We start from the raw sequence: 15,881 nt of genomic DNA, 5'->3' as shown, positions 1-15,881 counted from the left end.
TATGAGGGTTACTATGAGTACCTATCGGATGAATGGGAAGCTGGCCCTGCAAAAACGCATTCCAACTCGGATAGGAGAGAACAAGCTAGACCTGAAGTGCTGCCTTGTGTGGTGGCAGAACAGGAGCAATCTTTTACAGATCCATCCTTGAACCAGCCAAACTCGACATCTCCACCACTGGAAATGGTGTCGCTAGATTCCATATCACTGCAACAGACTCAAGCGCCAACTACTGAGGTATCTCACGTGCAGATGGGTCAAGATATGTACGAAACCGACCAGAGCATGACACGTACTCCCCATCCTAGACCGTATCATTCCACTACCGACCTTCAGAGCCTACAGCAGCGACATTATCCGTCTCGTTTCGTGAACCGACAGGCAACCGGACAAGCGGTTGGCATGCCATGCCATCCAACGTGTACCTCAATGATGCCTCAGAATATGTCACGGCAGGCATCGCCATCAGCTCAGATTGGTCCGAACAAGACACAGAATTCCAAGGATATGCCTGAAGACATCGAGACCCCATCGTCACTGCCTTCCCTTCCACGTGCCTTAATAACGCCTCTGAATATGTCACGGCAGGCATCGCCATCACTTCAGATTAGTCCGAACAAGACACAGAATTCTAAGGGTATGCCTGGGGACATCGAGATCCCATCGTCACTGCCTTCCCTTCCATGNGCCTNAATNACGCCTCNGAATATNTCACGGCAGGCATCGCCATCNNNTCAGATTNGTCCGAACAAGACACAGAATTCNAAGGGTATGCCTGGGGACATCGAGATCCCATCATCACTGCCTTCCCTTCCACATGTGCACGCTGAACCATCAAATCGATATGAGCTAAAAGCTGAAGAGGGAAGTGAAGTGATGACATTCGAGCCCGACCGTCGAAATAGAAAGGAAATCGATGTGGGCGGCAAAGAGATCCTTCGTAAGCCAGTGCCTTCTGATTCGGGATATCACAGTGGCCTTGGCACAGATACACAATCCGTGTGCTCGATAGGCTCTGTTGGAACTTCCGCAGGACTTCCGCAGGACTTCTTGCAGGAGTTCATCTCCTTCTTTGGGGACATGCTAATCGACAAAGCTGGTGTCCGTGCATGGGCAGGATATGCTTTGGCTCAACATACTCCAGAAGATATCGAGCAGCGTCTAAATGGGCTGTTGAAGGACTACACTGTAGAACTATCGCTAGCGACAGAGTCCTCACAAGGAGTGGCTGTACAACATACGATCCCAAATCAAGGTGGCAGAACGGATAATCGCATTGCTTCAGGAGCTATCAAGCTCATTCGCCGATATCGACCGAAGATTGCTCGCTATTTCCGTGACAACGCCGTTTCAGCCCCATTGACCCCCATGTCGATGACCGCGCGCTTCCGGGAATTAAGTAGGCAACTGTTCCTCACTGAGAGGCTTGATCTCTTTGGAAGGACAACACCAAGTCGAAGGGATCCCGATGAGGCTATTAACGGCATGCAACCGGAGGACGATATCGAAGACGATGCCCACGATGGCGAGTATCTGGACAATCTAGCTCCGATGCGAGACTTTCTTGTGTCAGGTGAAGCGTTTCAGAATTTGGCCACTGCTATGCGCCGAAGCCTTTACTGTGATGACCGGACCGGTATGGATGAAACCAGACGCCAAGTCTTGGAAGGGCTGTCCGAAGCCGCTGATTTGACCTACTGTCCGAATTGTTCAGACTCCCAAAACGACAGGAAAAGATGTAGCAATCACCAATCATTCTACAGCGTTCAGTTCAACGTTACATGGGGTCTGCGGGGGTTTCTGCAGTCTCAATTTGGGAACCGTGCACCTCGAATTGGTTCACTAGTCGCTTTAACTGGTTCTGTTTTGTACGCTCAAGCAACAACGTGCTCTGACTATCTTCAAACCACTTGGCCTCGTAGTGGTGTATTCTTTCTCTCTACATTACAAGCCGCTGTTGACTCTGACGGGAACTTAGATAATCAGAAAAATGGAAATAGCACAGGTAAGGCCAGTTTGCCCCTCCTAACACCCTACATTACAAAAACCGCTTGGATCTTGATATCTACTCTTCGGTGCTTGTATGTGCTTCCCAAAGACCACCCTACGAACATTCTACGGCATCTCTTATTCGCTTTCACGGCTATTGAAGTCTTTAGCTGACACGAAACCAGCTTCTACTGAAGGCCTTGATCTCAACATCGCGCTTCCCGAAGGGAGTTCAGAAGACGATGCCTCCGTAAGCAGTGTGGTGATTGATGCTCATGGAAGCGACCAGATGCTCATAGAGCTAGCGCAACAGCTTGCCTGGACTGGAGCAGTATTGAGCTCTTCGCCATATGGGGAAAAGCTAGCTTACTCCCAAGCAGTGATCCAAAGCGTTGTACCAGGACACCTATTCACCATAAAGTTCCAATCCGAAGAATTACATCCTGTCGAAGACCCTTGCTGGCTTCCGCTCTTCTGCGGTGCATCCATTGCGCGCGGCTTCCCAATACCTCCTCGCCAAGACGAGATGGGTCTAGAAATACCATTGGAAATTATGGCCGGAATAGCGGGTGTTCGACATGCAGTGGAGTATGAAGGTGGAGTGATCATGAAAGGATTCTCGAACATGCTCGTTCCAATAAAACGAAGCGGAAATCGTGTCCAATGGCATCTTGTATCGAGTCCTAATTGCGAGACGCGTCTGTCCTACCGAGATGTCCTCGACCGTTGTCAAACCCGAGCTTCCTTAAAAGAAGTCAGCCTCGAAAGCCTTCGTATAACCCGCGCTATAGTTGGTTGGTGCAGCGCCGTGAGTTCGCTCTTAGGTTCTAATACAGCCGACTATGAAAACATAGATTATTCAGGGGCCGAGGATGCCGATAGTCCTCTGAAATTTTCAGGGGGCACTCTTGGCTTCCAGCAATTTGGAATTGCCCAACTTGACTTTACACTTGGACCCAAAGACGGCAAATGCCACTTTCAGCGAAGTGGTCCTTACAAAAGGATCCTTGCTGCTGCGGAAAAGGCTCCCATTGTCCTATACGATACGGCAGAGAATCGAGCATGGCTCATGCCAGCTTCTAGTGTTATACTTCACGTAGCTCATCATCGCAACTGGTTAGAGCCTTTCGAGGTGGGCGGCAAGAGGATCAAACTATTGTCAACGAGTCCAAATGGTCCGTCTGCCAAAGAGGCGCTCTTGAAAAACGCCTCTATCGAACTTTCGGACTGCGAGCAGTATACATTCAAGGACATGGTCATCGACATCTGGTCACTCCTCGAGTTTCTTATAGACCAAAATGTACGAAGGGATCGAACGCCAGGAGCTACGGTCAAGGGCACTCTGCAAGATGTCGTTCAAGGATTCGAATTCAAAGCTGTGGTTGAAGAACGCTCTCCATTCAGGCAAAAGCAAACAGTGATCAAGAAAACAAGCGGTGGTTGGCCAACCCTTGCCCGGGACATCGACGCTCTAGTGCTTTTTGCGAATGGGTATGGAGATGTTCTACGACCCCTGAGGAATAATAACCAGGGTCTGTGTAACTCTTGGCAGAGCGTACCAAAATGGAATGACTACCTTGCAACGACTGTTAAGACCTTAAAGGACCTCTTCGATGTCGCTGGCTGTCGGCTGAACCAGACGTACTTGACTTCAACCCATCTGCAGTGGCATCGAGGCAATTCCTCCCTCTTTGAGCCCTGCAAAATGCCAGGAGAATACCAGTGCCAATGCGACCGTTTACAACAGATCATCCCGAAATCAGCCGTCGGCCGAGTTGTTCCACCGGGCATACTTATCGATGATGGTGCCGTTGTTTTTGGTCGATCAGGGTCTCTGCTCCAAGGCTTGTTATCGGCTCCACAGTTGCAAGAAAGCAACAGCATCTACAGCCAGCCGAATGTTAGTCTTGCGCCAATACTTGTGCGACAGGATCCCGACGAAACACTCTCTGTCTGTTTGGACAGCGAACCCTCTGCTCGGAGTGGCTCGGATGCCACAGATTCCACACCATCAAGTTTCACATCATGCACGTCTCAAGAGAGTGTGGCTGCTAACATGGTCGATCCAAATCTCGATGCGGACCGTACCCCATGCGCGAAAAAGCGATGTTGGGTTCCCCATGACTCTGTGCAGGTCCAGAAAGCTCAACAACGGGATATCTTCTCACCCCAACCGAGTAAGCGAGCTAGGAGAAGTCAAAACTTCGATGCGGAAGGGTTTCAGCACCAGCAGACATACAAATCGGTTGCCTGGCCCAAAGGCTCATCTCTTGAATCTGTCGATACTATGGACCACAACACCACAATCCAGCGAGAGTCTCGTCAAGCCTTGCATATCCATAATGATAAGCGGAGTGAGCGGGACTCGGAGAATGTCTTTAAATCTACTGCGGAGGATGCTTGTAGAAGCTCTCTTTCATCCAGAGAAGCCGACCTATCCGAAGAAGATCAATATCCCGAATGCGGTACAGCCTCAATGTCCTTGTGTAGTGACAACTTAAGCTTTCCTTCCCCGTCACAGTGTTTTGAGTCTGCAAATAAGGCCCATTCATTGCGACGACAAAGGAACTTCACCCGGAATGGCAATGCTGGGGCAAGCGCGGGCTGAACACCGTTTGCAGTTCGGCCTCGAACACACACTTCCATCCATTGCTCGGAAAAGTAGTCAGCAATGAGACACCTAGCTCTTTTCACACGCATAAGTTGTACTGTACGCAAAAGCACCGTCGCGGGGGAACATTGGAGAATTTTCGCTCAACTTCCACTCCCCACCCATCAGCATCCGCACCCCGCAGCCATTATCAACACAGCATCGAATGCTCTCTGCGAACGACTAAGGCATTTTCATAATGCTTGCGAGTGGCCTGATACCTTGCAGACTAGCAGTGAGCGCAGTGATCTATTTGAACTAGTGTGGCGTGGATCTGAGGTCAAATCCACTCCAATGCTCCAGTCCAAATCCAATGCACCATACCAAAATAGGAATAATAGTTACCTATATAGGCCAGCTCGGACCCCAGTTTAGGACCTAAGCCTACTGATGGAATGAGCTAAGGCCAGTTGGCGTAGCGGGCATGAGGCGGCTCTAATTTGTTAAACTTTATCGAGGATAATTTCCTTATTTCTCTTTCCGTATACTTGTTTTACTCGTTTGCTTAATATATTGTCCAGAAGTATCTGACTTGATGAGGTTTTGAGGGCCGCAGTCTGCTCAAGCTTTCGAGTGAGTTGGAGGGTCTCTGGGGAAAGCCAATATGCTAGCGCTGTAATTGTGCTCATGAAAGTTTGAGACTTCCTGTAGCAGTTTGCGGAGATGGCCCCTTTGACAGTTTGGATGAGATAATGAGTTATTTCGGAGGTGTCCGGTGCTAAAGAACATGCCAGAAGGTTTAAGCCACTATGAGTAAATGCTGTCGGTGAAGCGTCGACAAGTTGCCTGAGTCGATAGGGGCTGGGATTGATGGAGGCTTGGAGTACGACAACTGATAGGCCTGCTGGGATTCGAGAGCCACGGTTTGATCCATCCAAGCTCGCTCCAAGACAAATTCCCATTGAAACTACATGTAGGCATTAGTTCGCCTAGCTAGAAGCCCCAACACAATACCACTCGTTCGCCCAAAACTCGCTCCCGCAGTTCTCCCCATTCGAACCCAGAACGGCATTCCACTGGTAGAGCTGCGCAGGTGTAATGCCATTCTGCGTCGCGAAATCGTAGCATCCAATGCCGCCCGTGGCCTCCGAAAATTTGTTGCAGTTACTCGCGATCCCCGACTGCGTCGGCCCTGGCGCGGTGACTGCAGTCGAAGTCGCTGCTGAAGTTTTCGTTGTTGTTCCGCCCGAGACACCGACGCAGTACCACTCGTTGGCCCAGAACGAGCTCCCGCAGTTTTCACCATTGGTGCCAAGCACGCTGTTCCAGGCGTACAGCTGTGCCGGCGTGATGCCATTCTGCGTCGCGAAGTCGGAGCACCCGATGCCGCCTATAGCTTCGGCGTACTTGTTACACGTGCTGATGATTCCTGACTGGGTAGGGCCGGGGCTGATACCGACGTTGTCGATGTCGTTGGACCACTTGTACCAGGCTATTAGGTGAGGCTCCAAGAACCCGGGGAGGGATCGCTTACTTTGAGGTTATCGGACCGGTGGCCACCACCACACTACCGTTCCCTTGTACAACACTTACGTAGTAGTACTTTTAGAACTAGAACTGAGTTGCGCAGTTCTCGCTGGAAGGTCTTAGCACTGGGTTCCACGTGTACAGCTGTGACGAACTGATACTGTTGAGCGTGGCAAAGTCGACACATCTGAGTCCTTGGGCAAGCGTCTGCCACGCGTTGCATAGCGGCGAGACGCCAGTTTGCGTAAGGCCTGGTGCGGGTACAGGTGTGCTTGGCCCAAGAGCGATTGTGGTGGTTGGGGTGACAACACCACGTGAGAGAAAGTCAAGACGGGAACTCGAATTGTCCTCTCGTCTCGGGCATCTCCCAAGGAGTGAGGCCCCTCTCGAACGCCGGCGACTGGAAGTAGTCGCGTCGATAATCGCAGGGAAATGTGTTGTAAGCCACCACATACTGGCCTTTTCCGTCTATCCTGATGTACGGCAGGTGGCGGAGAAGCGCAATCATCTCTTCGTTCTTGCCAAGAAAGGCGAAGTTTTCCTTTGTGATGTTGGGCCAGCCGCTCTCCGGAGGATACAAAATGTCCCTAGACTCGAGCCATGGGAGCTTGGAGAGGAATTCGTAGAAGTCCGTCAGCGTCGCGGTGATCTCTTCTCAGTTGTAAGATGGCAGCTCCGGCGAGGGAGGTTCCGAAGATGTCAACATCGTTATGATGGTATGTGACTTATGCTCAGAAGTGAATCTCAGTGAGATATGCTCTAGGCGAACGAGCACGGGCTAGCGAATTAGAGCTACCCCGGGCTGAATTTTGTGACGTCAGAGAGCACGCTTGTGTAAGCGGAACACAACTTAAAGGGGGCGATTCGAATCGCATGGGTGGCCAAGACGTTAATTGTCTTTTATCTCCTTTAGCGAGTTGCCGATATTTGCGAAAACGCAGTAACGCAGCCCCATCAAATTTTCACTATGCTAGCTACCAATTGTACGTTCCACATCCATCACGAATGTCAAAGCTGTGTTTGAAACCTTCTCTCCTTCAATCCGCTAGCGGACCTCTCCGTGCTCATCTCAGTATTTTCTCCCTGCCCCAAGTCTTGCGACCCGCCTCTCGGCAGAGCAGCATGGCCTCCTACCTTCAAGAATCTCATGACCGCATCTTCGAGAACAATCGCGCTTGGGCCGCCAAACAGAAAGAAAAAGACCCTGAGTTCTTCACAAAGCTCTCCGCCGGCCAAGAACCAGACTACCTGTGGATTGGCTGCAGCGATAGCCGTATTCCAGCCGAGCAGATCACGGGACTCAGCGCCGGCGAGGTCTTCATCCATCGCAATATCGCAAATCTAGTTTGCAATACCGATCTCAATGTCATGAGTGTTGTCGATTACGCTGTGCGACATCTCAAAGTTAAGCATATCATTGTCTGCGGGCACTACGGTTGTGGAGGAGTCAAAGCTGCGCTCACACCGCAAGATATGGGACTCCTCAATCCGTGGCTACGAAATATTCGAGACGTATATCGATTGCATGAGGATGAATTGGATGCGATTCCAGATGAGTCGAAGCGGTATGATCGCCTTGTGGAGCTTAATGTGATTGAGCAGTGTAGGAATATTATCAAAACGGCCGCGGTGCAGCAATCTTATGCTACGAATAAGTTTCCCATCATGCATGGCTGGGTGTTTGGATTTCAAGATGGTTTATTAAAGGATTTGAAGGTAGATCATGAGAAGATGTTGCAGGGAATTCAGAAGATTTATAACCTTACGCGAGGGTCATGACAGGGACTTGTGAATCCGGAGATTGGATATACGGCATTCACGGACGGTCGAAGAACTATACACTATATGGCTACATTTCAAATTTTTCATGTGCTAGAGGCTCTTTGTTAATTCTCTTACTATAGCCTGTGGCATCAAAGGTATCATACCCAGGGTGGGGCATGAGCGGTATCAATCCAATCCATTGCAATCCGGATTGAAGTAGTCCGATCCAATCCAATCTTGCTGAGCCGCAATCTATGGCAACCCAATCGTGGATCCGGATCAATCGGATTGATGACGATTGAGATCTATGTAATTAAGCCGCAAGTAGTATAATGGAGTATGTCGTCAAAAGTTATCATAAAATATAGAAGATTCTTGGAAATTTATCTAGTTCGATGTAGAGTTATTGATTATCGTCATAGGTTATCGTCATAGGCTATCGTCGTAGATACTAGCCGTATATAATTAAGGGGCCGTTCGGTTTCAAAAGCGTCAGATTGAATCTGAACTAAAAGTCCGGCAGAAAGAACGCGTTCCTTCCCTATTTGACACGCGTCTGTGGCTCTACGGATTGCACCTGAAGCCTTCAGATTCAATCTGGAGTTCAAATGAGGAGCTTCGAGCTCCTGATTTGAACTGACGCCAGGACCTCAGTCCAGATTCTATATAGTTTTAGCGCGTTTTTTGGGCGGTCAGAGGGAAACAAAATTTTGTGGCTGAAGTCAAGTTGAACTGGAATTCAATCGAACAGTCGCCTCGGAATCGGATTGGAGTTCCAGATCAACTCCATTCTGAAGCCCTCATTCTGATCTGAACTTGCAACCGAACGACCACTAACTAGATACTCTTCGTTCTTACTCGACACCGTGCTAAGCCTCGTGATATCAATCCAGTGCAATCGGATTGATCCAGATTAATCTACCTCGATCCACTGATATCACCAATCCCCACTAGACTAGATTGGATTGATTGAGTCAGCTCATGCCCCACCCTGATAATACCTAGTAAACCATCTTGAAGTCTTGTTCCGTTACGAGCGGACTGATCAAGTTGCTTATCCCATTAGTTTTAATTTGCCAGCTTTGCCATTTTTGGTCACTCAGAATCTTTCCAATATAACTCCCGTCGAGATTCATGGAATATACCCTGACAAGGTAAGAGTACTGGGGTGTTGTCCACATGAGCTCGGTATCCCATAAGCTGGTGGAGGCCGCCTCGAAATGTGACCCGTGCACGAACACCAAAATATTGACAATCGGCCCAACTAAATACACCAACAAAGCTTCATAAGCAAAAATACAACTACTATAGGCCGCAACATCTTAACCAAATACCATTGAATATAGGATTAAATATATACATTATTCGGGCGATATTAAGCTTTAAGGTCACGATTAATCTAAAGCTTTATTGTGATAATAAGGAGATGATTTGGAAGGAACTAATTGGCTCGGTTAAAAGTTGCCTGGGATACAAGTTTCCGATCTCTATCCCTTCGCCTAGCAAAATTCGTCCTACAGTTATCGATAAGAGCTCAGTGCACGGATCGCCAGATAGTAGGGGATAAAACTCCAATCCCCACTCCTCCTCCCTCCGCCACAAAGCCTCCTACCTACATAATCGTCCCTCGGACCCTTGGGAGCGCGTGCTACCCCGAATTCTGGAGTTCCTCACGTGCCGAATCTTGATAGGTGCAAGGGTGCACTCGCCTCACAGGAATACGAAAAAGGTGGTCAAGTTTTCTTGTAAAACCACATTATCGTTAGAATTAATTTAATTTTCTAACTCTACAGTAAAGACCTATTAACACTCATATCGTACTGCAGAAATCCCACACATAGGTTTAGATATCTCAAATTTCTACGACAGAGGGGCTCAACGGTAATAAAATCTTTGCGCTGCCGGTTTACAGCTTGATTATATGGAAACAAGAAGCTAGCGATTGTTGTTCGGTACTGATTTCAATGGTCTTATATCCCCTTTCGTTACCAGAGAGAGTTCCCGCACGAATATCTTTTCGTCAGGAAAGGCTGTGACAGATATTACGGGAAAGGCCAACCCAGCATCCCCGTAGTTAGGAAAAGCTCATCCTCTTGAAACTTCTTCTCAATGGCCTTCAACTGACTCACATCCCAGTTGCACCATATGAACCTGCCAGCCGCGAATGCCGCTTCAGGGCTCGCGGCCCACAACATGAAATGAGCAGGAAGCTTCACTGGAGTAGTACACCATATTAGTAATTACATCTGCAGAGTAGACTCATTACAAACTACATAGAGTGGGTGACATGCTTACCATCATCCATCGGCAGACCCTCAAATTCCGACTTCGAGTTGAGGACCGTGTCCACTACACCAGGATGAACCGTAACTACTTGGACATCTGGATACTCGGCTGCGACGAACTCGAACAGTTTGATCGTCGCTAGCTTCGACGTTACGTAAGACGAGGTCCCTTCCACAACCTTCACAGGAAGTGTTATGACTGCGGATGAAACGGCGACAAGAGAGGCATTCGGATTCCTATTAGGTAGGAAAGCATTGGCAACGATAACGCTACCCTTGATATTGATCTAGACCGTTGTTAGTAATACTCGAAAATGGAAAGCAAGATACCAAGAAGAGCTTCCAAATGAACGCACCTCGAAGCCCAGCCACCATTCATCAACATCAAGGTCCTTAATCGGGCTTCTCTTCGCCAGATATCCCGCGTTCGAAATAAGCACATCCCACTTCCCTACCTCCTGCGCCGCCTTCCGCACCGCCTTCTGATCCGTCACGTCCGCAATATGCAGCACGACATTGACACCGGGAACGTCACTCTCTACAATTTTCTTCGTCTCCGCAAGCGTTGCCTGTGTTCGGCCAAGTATATGAATCGGTGTAGCGCCAGCAAGAGCATATGCTCGGACAGTCTCCCGGCCTATGCCTGTCCCGCCGCCGGTAATCACGACAGTCTTGCCGGCCATGGACAGCTCAGGTCGTGTGGGATCGATGGCAGCATAGGTTTCGTTGTGCCATTCGGCTACTGGGGAGGGGAAGAGGGGTTTCATGTTGGCTGGGGTTTGTTGATTTGGTGAAGAGGTTCTTGAAGAGTATATATGACTGATGACGATCAATTAGTGTGAGATTCCGTGCTGTAGAGGGGTTGGAGCCATCAGTTCCATCTGGGGATGTGCTTTGATATATAGACGCTCCTCTACAACCACCGACATCCTCGGCGTCATTCACCGAGCATGTTGAAAGCGAGAATCTAATTCTGCAGGCCGTTACATCATTTTGGGGTACCTAAATCAAGTAAAAGAGATGCGTAGAGCCAATCGTCCTCTGGGCTTACTGCGAGCTTTGCTCACGCAGCAGAACATATTGCTTACCCACCTAGGATCCTAGACTTTCGAAAGTTATGCAAAGATCTGCATTCGAATGGTTTGCGCGATTTTAATTGGAGGGTTGGGTGAAGGATTCTGCGCTAATTCGACCTTCCGAGCACAACGCACCCGACGCCAAGTATAACGGCTGACCTATGCCAAGCATAACGCTAAGAATAGTATTGGGGCTGGAGGTAGGGTTTATTGCCGTAGGTCCGGATATCGTGGTGAAGATAATAGAAGGCAGTGTCTCCTCTGAATGTAATCTTCTCTCATTCTATTGCCGGGTTTAACATAACAGTATGGAGAGCTGTGCTGTTAGCGCCTCATAGCTCGGCAAGCTAACTTACGGGAGCTAAAATAAGAAGCATAGCGTGGCTTATCATAAGGCTTGTGAAGCTTCAACCTACTTCATACACTGTGGAATTTTCCATGCACTTTCAACACCGTTGCTCTCCGCACTGACACTGCTACAACATGTTATTGCTCTTCTTTGGAATTTAGCCTAAAGTGAGTAAGGCGTATATCGTATCTGCAAACCATCTCGTTATGTGCGGTACGGGAGCCCAGGAAGCTACACTAGTCTTTTATGGCAACCCTTCTCCATTGTAAGGACTTTGGATAGTAACAATTAGGCGCATTTTGTGCCTAGAATGCCAATTAGTTCAAAAACTCAGCTGATAAAGACGAATCGCTCTTGTTGCTTTACTCCGCGTTTAGAGGTAAGAGGACCAAACTTCTAGCAAGTCATGAGCCATTTCGTAAAGTTGTAACACCAAGTTCGCTGAGGAAGACCAAAGGCAATAGTATCATTAAAGTATTTCTATACTGAATAGGGTATATATACAAGTCCCCCATCTCCAACAGGAGAAATAAAGGAGTGTCACAGGCCGTTAAACATCCCATCCCATCTATCAAATTCAACAAATAAATAGGTATCATCAGCGATTATCAACAATCAACAACGAACAACCAGCCCCACCCAGTCCCACTATCCGACCCTCTCGCAAAACTCCCCAGGCCGAACTAGCAGCCATCTATCTTCTAAAAATCTTCCCTCTTCTCGATCTTCGCAGCCTCCAGATCCTTCTCGTCGCGCGGGATGTTCATGCTCCCGATCCGGCCCTCCGGATCGACCTGGCCCTCCTGCAAACCGACATGCGACTCGCGATACGCATCGAGCTCCTTGCCCTTGAACAGATTCAGATAGATGGGGAAGCTCCACGCAATCAGGAAGAACGCCAGCGGGATGACCATGGCATAGCGGGTGCCGATGCGGTCGGCCACATTGCCCAAGATAGCGGGGACGACGGCGCCGCCGCAGACGGAGGCGACGAGGAACGACGCGCCGCGCTTGGTGTGGCGGCCCAGGCCGCGCAGGGACAGCGTGAAGATGGTCGGGAAGATGCAGCTCTCGAAGAAGAGCACCAGCATCAGCATCGCGAGGCCGCCCCAGTTCGCCTTCTTGCCGTGGCCCGTGTCGGTGCCGATGGCCGCGCTGATGAACACCATGATCAGGGTCTGGTACGCCAGCAGGATGTACCGCGGCTTCGTGACGTACATCAGCCCCGCGGCGGAGAAGCGGCCGATGGCGAAGAGCGCCTGCGCAATGGCGTGGAAGTTCGCGCCCTGGTGCTGCGCGGTGATGGTCGGGATGTCCGGGCGCGCCTGCGTGTAGAAGTTGATGAAGTAGCCCGCGATGCCGACCTAGGCACCGACGTAGGAGAATTGCGCTGCTACGCCCCAGAACAGCGTGTATTGCTTGCTCGGCTTGTCTTCGTAGCCGGTGGTTGAGGTGGTCATTTCAGCCTGTTCAGAAGGTCAGTTGGGGGACTAGAGGAGGGGCTGGGGAAAACTCACCTGGTCAGCCATGTCGGCGTCCGTGATTTCAGGGATCGGAGCGAAGTAGAAAACGACCGCGAGCAGGGCAACGAAGACTGCGATGCCGAGATAGACGTATTGCACGCTTGTGAGGGATTTGGCATCCGCGCCTACGTTCTTGAAGATGACATAGCTGGCGTGACGACGGAGCCGACGGCTTGGAACGACTGCGACAGCTCGAGACGGAATTCAGACCACTTGGGCGGGCCGCAGACTGCAATGTACGGATTTGCAGAGGTCTCGAGGGTGGACAGACCGGAACCGACGATGAACATGGAACCGCAGAATCCGCCGAAGGAGCGCTTCACGGCGGAAGGCCAGAACATCAGTGCGCCGACACAGTAGATGGATAAGCCGAGAATGAAGGTGTAGCGGTAGCCAAACTTGCGCACGAACCATCCTGAGTAGGTCAATGGCCCGATGAAATGGGCACTGTAGAAGGGAGTTAGCTGCCGCTCTTTACAGTCGCGAGTTTGACAGAGAGGTTGTGAAGATAGTGAGCACTCACCCGAAATAAGCACCCTGGAGACCAGACGACTGGCCCTGAGTGATATGCAGGGCGACCTGGAAGCGCGAGCTGAGGACATTGAGAAGACCATAGGCAAAGCCCCAGAGGAAGAATAGAATGGTGACTAGAGTCACGGGGACGATGGATTGGCGGGTGGTGTCTGGGATGCACCCGTGACAAGCTTGTCACTAACGCCCTTGCGGCGTTTGCCAAAGTCCAATGCCTCGACGGCGGAGGGCCGCCGTGCCTGCTGTTCGTGGACTTCATGGATTGAAGGCTCCTGCTCACCCGTAAGGCCGAATTTGAAGACCATGGTGGAAACGGATTGGCAGCAGTGTTCAGGTGTGGGTTTGAGTTTGGGCTGAAGTCAAGAAGATTCGAAGCTCAAGTCAATTGAGAAAGGATGAGGGGCAAGAGAATGGTAAATAAGTGGAGAACCGGGCCAGCTCCAGTTCAACTGAAGAGGATCTGAGGAGCTTGGGAGCTGTGCAGATGATGATTCTGTCCCGGGGATGTCGCAGGCAGATAAATACTCCGGGACTACGAAGAGCTTCAGGCTTCAGAGGTGCAGATATTACGTGCCAAATCCAGATGCAAAGCACAGTTCAACACGGCATGCCGGGCGCTGGGCACGCCGAAAGGGGACTCGCGTGAGAAACCTCGTACAGATTTCCCGGTATCTGGGGTTGGTACGAGTGCCGCTGACAAACTACAACCAAGTGACGCAGCAAATCCGAGGCGGCGACGCAATCGGACGCATCTCCCGCGGCAAATCACCCGCAACTCCACTAGCCCGCTTTGCTCCATTACCTTTGAATGAGAGGACTTTCTTGCTCCACCGTGAACCTTCTCCACCTAGATTTCCCCTCGCTCCCCAGATACCGAGATAGCGCTTACAACGCCTCTTATCCCCTTCACGGTGCTCCATCCAGCTCCACTGCATACTCATTTCCCCGCACAGATCACTAGCAGGTCATTATGCGGTGGCACAGAGATGCGAGAAGATCTGGTGGCTTGGCCGACGCAGGTATAGGGCTGAGAGCAAGCCAGAAGCCACCAGGGCCAACAAATCCCTTTGCCGTCATCACGCTGCCGCAATCGAGATGCTGGTTGAGTTGAGATGCGGGGTGGCCTCATTGTACGCGAGGTATGTCTGAAAGTGGACCACAGCCTTGGCACCTGCACTTGTTCCCGCTTTCAGCAAATCTTGCAAGCCATGCGTGGTCAAAGGCAGGGGTGTGCTGAAGCTTATTTCGGTGCATCACGTATCACCGTGTATTCGCATGGAGTTGAGTTCAGGGGAATACCTGTAGATACCTGTAAATACTCCTTCGAATAATAGTCCCATTCTCATTCGACGAGGGCTCCCTGCCACTGATAGAATGGCTGGGATAGCCTGCCGTCTTGATCGGGCTGGAATCCCTTAGAACTCTTTTCCCCCAACCATTTTCACGTCTGTGCGGCTGAAGCTAGCCACTATCAAAGTACCCTCCGGTTTGCCTAATTCTACAGGGTCCGGGAGGTTCGGCCCGTGCGCGCAGCAGCGGTGGCATCCAATTTCGCTTGAGCTTCGCCTAAATTAGTATGTAGAGCTAGCAGGAAGGGGTGTAGTACGTAGTTAGGGCTTGAGCCACGGCCAACCTCGAATTCGGAGCTCTGAGCTCGATTTTGAAGCTATTCTGAACTCCCCTCCCTCACCAAAAGTCGTGGTGTTATAAAGCCTCTTTCTCCTATTAATATAAGCTCCAAACACGGGCGCATACACGCATACTGGCGCCGGCTATAAGAAGGGTTTCAAATAAAGGCGTACTGTCAGTCACCCATATTTGGAGCCATATTAAGGAAGGCAATGGGGTAACCAAGATCTAGAGGTGATATTACGATTCGGTAGGGGAGAGGAGTTTAGAATAGCTTCAAAATCGAGCTCAGAGCTCCGAATTCGAGGTTGGCCGTGGCTCAAGCCCTAACTACGTACTACACCCCTTCCTGCTAGCTCTACATACTAATTTAGGCGAAGCTCAAGCGAAATTGGATGCCACCGCTGCTGCGCGCACGGGGGGGACACCGAACCTCCCGGACCCTGTAAGGTGGGTTGGGCAATACGAACTACCTGCCTGTCCGGTTATTATTCGCATCACGCAAACCTGGCCTGACCTTGCCCCAACCCAGGCACAGGGACGTGATAAGCACCGAACATCGGGCATCCTCGACTCATGGGGATGCTCCGACAGGCGCCGTTTGGTCACGACCTAACT

The 15,881-nt window shown here is 50.4% G+C and overlaps 5 protein-coding genes across 5 annotated transcripts; 2 read left to right on the top strand and 3 right to left on the bottom strand.

Annotated features, from left to right (window-relative positions):
• Positions 1 to 876: 876 nt before the first annotated feature.
• Positions 877 to 4,597, top strand: K441DRAFT_555456 (uncharacterized protein; the record flags this gene model as incomplete). The annotated part of the gene is made up of 3 exons (XM_067643278.1): positions 877 to 2,014; positions 2,187 to 3,837; positions 3,895 to 4,597. The coding sequence occupies 3 exons, from the start codon at positions 877 to 879 to the stop codon at positions 4,595 to 4,597; spliced, it is 3,492 nt and encodes a 1,163-aa protein (XP_067505326.1).
• Positions 4,598 to 5,568: 971 nt separating this feature from the next.
• Positions 5,569 to 6,569, bottom strand: K441DRAFT_609340 (uncharacterized protein; the record flags this gene model as incomplete). The annotated part of the gene is made up of 2 exons (XM_067645509.1): positions 6,243 to 6,569; positions 5,569 to 6,028 (listed from the first exon to the last, which is right to left on the bottom strand). The coding sequence occupies exons 1-2, from the start codon at positions 6,557 to 6,559 to the stop codon at positions 5,569 to 5,571; spliced, it is 777 nt and encodes a 258-aa protein (XP_067505262.1). The 5' UTR covers positions 6,560 to 6,569.
• A 309-nt stretch (positions 6,570 to 6,878) lies between these two features.
• Positions 6,879 to 8,250, top strand: K441DRAFT_658487 (carbonic anhydrase). Its single transcript, XM_067648359.1, has one exon. It carries the CDS (start codon positions 7,229 to 7,231, stop codon positions 7,883 to 7,885), a length of 657 nt encoding a protein of 218 aa, XP_067505261.1. The 5' UTR covers positions 6,879 to 7,228; the 3' UTR covers positions 7,886 to 8,250.
• A 1,662-nt stretch (positions 8,251 to 9,912) lies between these two features.
• Positions 9,913 to 10,922, bottom strand: K441DRAFT_676647 (NAD(P)-binding protein; the record flags this gene model as incomplete). Its single annotated transcript, XM_067650979.1, has 3 exons — positions 9,913 to 10,085; positions 10,166 to 10,442; positions 10,512 to 10,922. 3 exons carry the CDS (start codon positions 10,920 to 10,922, stop codon positions 9,913 to 9,915), a joined length of 861 nt encoding a protein of 286 aa, XP_067505260.1.
• Positions 10,923 to 12,281: 1,359 nt separating this feature from the next.
• K441DRAFT_676646 (L-fucose permease Glucose/galactose transporter-like protein) lies at positions 12,282 to 13,939 on the bottom strand (the record flags this gene model as incomplete). The annotated part of the gene is made up of 6 exons (XM_067650978.1): positions 12,282 to 12,905; positions 12,957 to 13,046; positions 13,098 to 13,203; positions 13,233 to 13,550; positions 13,627 to 13,750; positions 13,798 to 13,939. The coding sequence occupies 6 exons, from the start codon at positions 13,937 to 13,939 to the stop codon at positions 12,282 to 12,284; spliced, it is 1,404 nt and encodes a 467-aa protein (XP_067505259.1).
• Positions 13,940 to 15,881: the final 1,942 nt, after the last annotated feature.

The sequence above is a fragment of the Cenococcum geophilum genome, assembly GCF_001692895.1.
Source record: "Cenococcum geophilum 1.58 unplaced genomic scaffold K441scaffold_16, whole genome shotgun sequence".
NCBI classification, from domain to species: Eukaryota; Fungi; Ascomycota; class Dothideomycetes; order Gloniales; family Gloniaceae; genus Cenococcum; species Cenococcum geophilum.
The sequence above is the reverse complement of the archived record's forward strand: the minus strand, read 5'-3'. Positions and strand labels throughout refer to the sequence as shown.